At 41.9% G+C, this 6,978-nt stretch overlaps 1 protein-coding gene across 1 annotated transcript in view; it reads left to right on the top strand.

Moving 5' to 3' along the window:
* Window positions 1-6,978, top strand: part of SYNE2 (spectrin repeat containing nuclear envelope protein 2) — a 170,785-nt gene that overhangs the window by 99,802 nt on the left and 64,005 nt on the right. Inside the window, 8 exon segments of the mRNA XM_017738829.1 lie at window positions 733-900; window positions 1,838-1,957; window positions 2,402-2,514; window positions 3,150-3,291; window positions 4,169-4,300; window positions 4,866-5,018; window positions 5,270-5,479; window positions 6,663-6,764. Of these exon segments, the coding sequence (XP_017594318.1) occupies window positions 733-900; window positions 1,838-1,957; window positions 2,402-2,514; window positions 3,150-3,291; window positions 4,169-4,300; window positions 4,866-5,018; window positions 5,270-5,479; window positions 6,663-6,764 (1,140 nt within the window).

The raw sequence follows: 6,978 nt of genomic DNA, 5'->3' as shown, positions 1-6,978 counted from the left end.
CCTGCTGGCATCAGTCAATCTGGATCAATGTTAAGACATGAACTTGTGCAGGGGAAGAGGGTTCTCTAACCTACTCAAGATCTACACAGAAAAATACACACAGAATGGAAGAGAAACAGTCTCTACATATGGGCATGTGATGTAAAGCAATTGCTTTATTGCAGTTGATTACTTTGCAGTTGAGTCATGGTACCTTTCTTCTCCATGCTCACCGTAAAAACATGAGTTTAAAGTATGCAGGGTTACACTTTGATTCACAGCATCTTGGATCAAAAATCAGATCCCAGCAGTTTACAATGGCCTGGCTGACACTTGGAAACATTCCTGTGTGTTGGTAGTTCAGCATCATTCCTCCTAAAGACTGATGTGAGCAGTCTGTGCATTGCCTCTTTCTCCCCCACTGAGGTGTGTTGTCTTCTTGGTTGCATTCAGATGGAGTTCATCATTTCTGCTCTCCTGTTTTATTACTTGATACCTGAGTTAATATAACTTCCTGCAGATGCTCTTGTTTGAAACCGTTTTAAGACTAACTCTGTATAAAATTCATTTAATTGTCCAGAATAAAAAGGGACTATATTGGAGAAAATCTAGGGGGATTGCAGCTATTTCTCTTTTTCCTTGCATGTTTCTGGTCTTTTCAGACAGGGGAGGTGTGAGCATTGACTTCAGAATGTTATCAGAAAAGGAGTGTTGCACTTCTGAGAATGAGTAATTACCTACTGTCTCTTCTAGGTGAGGTTATCAGAGATTGAACAAAAGGTCCTTTCTTTACTGGAAGATTGTGGAGATAGTGCAGACTACCAACAAAAGACAGAAGCTCTTTCCTTGAAGCTGAAGGAGGTGAAGCGCAATTTGGAAAATGTCCAGATGATGCTTCAAGACAAGTACAGTGAAGAGCAGGTAAAGCATATGAATGTTGTTCAAAGGGCAAGAGTTGAGAGCCCTGGTGCTTCAATGGTCTGTAGTTGCAGAACAGTTAGAGCTCACCATGTGAAGCAAGGAAGGGAGAAATGTCAGAGTTGCCATTATTCTACTTCACAGTGCCGTATAATTACTTGTAGTTTACAACAAGGAGTGGATTTTTAATGAGTCTCTGAACAGCATCTTTTCTGCTTTAAGAGCTCAGTGACAGAGGTCAGCATTTTGCTAAGACCACACGAAAAGGACGTAGGGTTTGGTTTGGTTTTCAATGCCTCTAAAAGGCCATGATGTTTGTGACACTATCATAGCAGAGAGGCCTTTTAGTAACTTTCTCTTTGAAGAATGCTTAAATGCAGTGATTCTGTCAGCTCTCCTGCACCACAGCTGCACAGTCTTTGCTGAGTTTCCCAGTGGGTGAGATGGTAACTCCTGGCTTCAGAGCTCATTCCCTCTCTGTTGTGCAAGGGATCAGAGAAGCCCACCTGATGTGTTTGTCTGAGAGCAGCCTCAGTCCCTCTGGCTCGTGTTGAAATATGTCTGTGAGCACAGACAGATTGAAAACCCAGGTGCATGACCAAATCTATAAGCATAAATTGCACATCCCTGTAATTTGGTCAAACAAAAAGAGGGGAGGGTTAGTATCACCTAATCTGCTAGCAGGAAAAGCAAAGAAAGCAAAGTAACTATGGGGGAGACATGTGAGGACCTTGGCAGAAGGTTAGAATGTTAAAACTTTCAGTAAATTCAACTGGACAAAAATCTTTGCAAAAGTAGCAGTTGTGTTTCATGTGCTGCTGATTCTGTGTGTGGTAAGTCCGAGGCAGCTCTGCTTTTGCCCATTCCCCAAGCTGCACCTGTGGGGTTCTGCTCTGTTGTCAAGTCTGAAAGCCTTCCCACAACAGGTCTCTCTTGACAGGTTCCCAGCAGGGAGAGGATCGACCCAGAGCCCCTGGAGATCCTACACTCCGATGGTTTCAGCACGCCCCAGCTCCCCCTTGCCCAACAGCCCTGGCACAAGGGGCTTCAGCACCCACAGGTAATTAATTCTCCTGCCATCCTGGGGCCAGGCTGCTCCACATCCCCTGTGAGCTGCTAGAATTGCTCACTTTTCACTTGCCACTCTCCTTTGAAATCATGGCACTCGAACTTGTATTTGAGCAAATCCCCATTTTCCCTTGCCTTTTTCTTTGTGTAAGGATTGCAGTTAGTGGCATTTAAATTTCTAGATGTAATTTGTTTCTGATTGGGTTTTGCTTTTAAAACTTCAGCTCAGGTAGAAATATATTCCATAAAAATGCATGTTTGCAGAAAATGGTTTGTTCTGTAAAGTCACATTTATACATAAGCTGCATTTTATTCTGACAGGTGTAGTCTTATTTTCTTTGCTAAATGATTTCACATAAAACGTGATTAGAAAAGCACAATCATCATTTCAGATTATTACAGTTCACATAATGTTCATGCTATTCTCTGTGCACAGGACCTGAAATTAAAAGCAGCTGAGCAGAAAAGCCTCATTGACTTTATTGAGTCGTGCGTGGAAAAAATGCAGCCACAGCTTGAGGACAGCGTGACTCCGAAATCAGAATCCAGGTACAGAATGACAGAATCAGTTACCAGATTCAGTGATGTAAAACTGCCTAGCCCTGCTGAAGCCTTGGTTCTGTTCTTTGGTTCTGTGTGCCTTTAGAAGAAAAATGGCAGAAGCTTGGGGATTTCTGCCATCAACAGTCCAGAGAAATGGGGGCTCATTTATGTGACAGCCTCTTTGACACTGGGCTGACTCCAGAGTTTGGGATCTCGCTATCAGGCAGGACTGACACCTGGCCTAAGCTAAATCAGGCCCATCTGGAGGCAAGTTGGGTATCTCTGTTCACAGCCATGGTGGTACAAATGCACAGACAAACCCGGCCAGTGTAAAAGCAGCAGCTTTGGAAAAGGGGACATTGGGCTCAGGCACCTTCTGGCATGGAACCAAGACTTCCTACAGGACTGTGTTCCCCATGTTGTCATTTCAGAGATGGAGGCTGCCAGCAAGCTCCTGGCATATTTCATGAGAAGGGAAAAGTCAAAAAAAGTTTATCAAAGCTTGGATTAATAATCATCCATGCACTTGGTTTCACTCTGGTTTTGAGGCAGGAGCAAGAGAAACGAATTTTATACAGGAAACCTAGTTTTACTTACTCTGCTTCAGTATTTGCTATTCTAACAATGTTTTCTCAATACAGCAGTGGAGATTCTGACTCAAAGAGCAAGCAGGCTGATGCCAACTTAGCTCCAAAGGATCAAATGGGTAATAAATGGCAATATTTACAACAGGAGCTGTCATCAAAGATGAAATCTCCTCTCTGCCAGCTTGTGGAACCTCAGGTTTGTTTAAGTTCCATAAAACGCTCTGATAGTGTAGATAGCAATTAGTGTATCTTTCTGTGTCATAGTAGCATGGCTTTCTATCAGATAATTGAAATCTCTGCAAGGGTTCTCTAGAGGACATTGTTACTGCACAGTGTATCCATGATTGTCTTTTAAACTTACTTTGAGGTAAATCATGTCTCTGAAATAGTGACTACTAAGCTAGTGTGGGAGCACTTAGGTGAATCCCTGTGGTTAATATTCAGAGTAGATGTTATCTCTTAATTCTTTCAAGAGAGCTAGAGGAGTTACCCAGCAAGCTCCCAGCTGATTCCCGTGGATGTGGGTGAAGTCTCAGTTCCTGCAAGTGAGAACATTTTGGTCAAAGCAAATCTCTGGTTTAAATTTTTTTCTGCCACTTGCCAGTGTGAATTCTCAGACATCAGAAGTGGAGTTTGGGCTGTGTGCATATTCTGGACTGCAGAATTTTACTGCTTGGACAAAACTGTAATTCCTATTACTAAGTTTTGTTCATATTGAATCAGAATGATTAGATTTCCAGTTCTCTGAAATTGCTGCAATATGTGGAAGAATATCAGACATGTAAAAGGATGAATGTCAGCTCTTCTTCAGGCAAGACTTACCCTACAGTGGGCAGTAGGGTTGCCTTAACACAAGCTACAGCTCTAGCCCATAAAGCCGGGCATCAGAGGCTCCTTTTTCAGTCAATCTCCCATCGGGGTATAGCCTGCCCAGCTTCTGCCAGTAAAAAGGGAATGCTGCTATTAGTGCTTTGAATCTTCTAATGCTTTTTGAGAAGAGTGTTATTTTCTTGCCCATAGCCTGTCTTCATTTGAGCTGTTCATCTAATTGCAATGTTTTTTCCAAATGTTAGATCACAACAAAGATGAATGTGCTGCCTCGAGGCACATTCTCAGGTGCAGGAACCCCAACTGTGGAAGAACTGAAAACTTACACTGTCCAGCTGGGAGACCTAAGCCAGGAAGCAAATGTGGTGCATGCACAGGTAAAAATGACATGTCCTAAGCATTGCAAAAAACCCCAGGGATTCTAGACACAGGACACTGCTTGGACACTGGTAAAGAGCCAGTAATCATAATATTGCAAATGGCGTTCCTATAGTGAGCTTTTGTGTTGGGTATCAACTATAATGTACAAATAGGCTGAGGACTTCGAGAGGAAACATTCCAAGTTTCCACTATAATACTTCTGCTACCTGAATCCAAAGGTTTGCTAGTGTGGGTAAAAATCCTCACACTATATAGATCAAGGAGCCTGTAAATGATTTCAGTTAATCTGCAGGATTGGAGCTGACAAGACAAACTTGTTGTGCTCATGCCTGAGATTAGAGACCTGTAAGAGCACAGCCACTGTCCAGTATATAAAGGGTCATTGTCTCAGCACTGGCCTTGACAGCTCTGAATATTACATGCATATATCCAAGTCTGTCCCTCAGTATGTCATTAATTCCATTTTAGTATTAGCTGAGCAAACCTCTAACCTTACGTAATTGAATGAATCCTAGCCATGCTTTGGGTGAAAGTACTGAAAACCGGCTTGCATTTACCCAGGATAATGTGGCAGAGGAAGTCTCTTCCAATTTGGACAGAAAATTGTTTGAGTTGCTCCTGGCAATCAGCCGGTGTTTGAATAACATGGAGGAGATGCTGAACACCTCGGTGCTCTCCACCGAAGAAGCAGCTGTGCAGCAGGCTCTGTATGAGGTAACTGTCCTAAATCCTTCCGGGAAGGAGAAACCCCAGTGGATTTCTGCTGCAGCAGAATATATATGGCCTGATATTCCCTCTGTTCTGCTGGTATTATTCAGGAATAAGACCACCAAACTATTTTGTACTGCACAGATTTGGGCCTGTTGCTTTTAACAATTATCAACTCGAGTCCTGCTGCTTCTTAAAAGGCAAGAGTCCTCCCATAGACCATTTTCACTCATGTTGTTTTTCTTTCAACCCTTTAGACTCTGTCTGTGGAGCTGCAAAAACTTCATGCTGATCTGAGTGATAAAAAGGATGATCTCCTGAAGTCCATCAGCTGTGCTGGTGGGAGCACAGATGTGTTCTGCGAGTGCTTTAACAACTTGCAGGCGCGGCTGGGACAAACTCAAGCTGCCACTGCTTCAAGGAGTAGCTCCATGAAAGCTGGGCTGGATCATAATAGCAATTACCTGGTACTCCACTGCCAAATTCACATCTTGTTTCACAGCATCTGTTAGACATGTCAGTGTTAATGCATTTGGGTTACAGATGAGCAACCTCCAATGGGCTTTATTATTTCTTCTTTTTTTTTTTTTTTTTGGCTACTTAAAAAACTTGTCGTGGCCTCTCTCAGTTTTGCTGGTTACAGTGCTGTTTGCAGTGCTGACTGTCACAGAGGCCTGGATCACAGTAGGAAATTTGCCTGCAGAAAGTATGGAAGTAACCCGGGCTCCCATGCAGGCTGAGCTGCAGGCTAAAGCAAATTTCTGTGTGTAGGGACTAGGCCAAGGAGGATTTCATATATTCTTTCTGCTGCTGTGTCCTTAGGAGAGGCAGGCTTCCTCCCTTTTGGTGCCATGTCTGTCACTGGGTTACTTTTAGCAATCTATTGGGGGTTGATTTGACCCCACTGCATTTACTGTTCTTTTAGATCTTGTGCCACAGAAGCAGAAGCCATGATTTCACAATTTTTCCTTCTTTTATTCTTCGTTGGAAAAACAGATCATGAGAAACTTTTCTTTAGATTCTGGTGATGGGCTAAATCTACTAAGTACTGCTGGAAAATATTCAGATCAGGTGTTTAGTCTGAAGTAAGGACAGAAGAGTCTGGTCTTTGAAATACAATTTGCAATGTCCAGCAAAACTCCGGTGTGCTCGTTATTTGCAAGTCATCCTGGACCTTTACTGCTGAATAATAAAGCAGTTCCTTTGAAGAACACTGAGATGTTGTCTCCAAACAGCAGCAGAACAAGTCTTGCAGTATTAACTTATGCAGAATCCATAGAGCTCCATCAGTCACCAGTAATGGGCTCATTTTCTCATTTTCAGAAGGAAAGAATTTGATTTCCTTACCAGTTTCACAGATTTTTACAGTCACAGAGGATAATTGTGACAGAATAATCTGCTTCTTATATACTACACAGACTCAGAATTTCCCTCTTCCAATTACTGCTCTAAGCCCATAATGCATACGCTTTATTTTGGTGTTGGTTCTTTTTTTTTGTTTAAGAGGAAAAAAAATGCATTTGCTAAAAGAGGTAATCTTTTTGTTGCATTTGCTTAAAGAGGTAATCACTTTGTTTGCTGTGTAATTTTGTCTGGTCATTACTATACTCCTGATATATGATACATTTCTGATGTTTGTTTCTTTTGCAGAATCAAACCAGGCTACTCTATGATCAGTTAACTGAGAAAAAAGCTGCTCTGCAACAATGCTTGAATGAACTACATGGACATAATGTTTCTGAACAGCTTCAGGTAATTTTATTTGAAGGAAATGAGGGTTTTTACAGTATTAGCTATTATTTCTAGTTTTCTTCAATCTTTGAAGTTTCATATTTTCTGAAGTTTGAGTCTAACTTAGGTTTTAAAAATGGGGGAAAGGAGAGAGTTCAGTATTTGCTGTATTCACCACCACCCCTTTTCTTTTTTTTCTTTTTTTTTTTTTTTTTTTTTTTTTACCCACATCCAC

This window comes from Corvus brachyrhynchos, unplaced genomic scaffold (assembly GCF_000691975.1).
Source record: "Corvus brachyrhynchos isolate BGI_N302 unplaced genomic scaffold, ASM69197v1 scaffold245, whole genome shotgun sequence".
Classification (NCBI taxonomy): Eukaryota; Metazoa; Chordata; class Aves; order Passeriformes; family Corvidae; genus Corvus; species Corvus brachyrhynchos.
The sequence above is the reverse complement of the archived record's forward strand: the minus strand, read 5'-3'. Positions and strand labels throughout refer to the sequence as shown.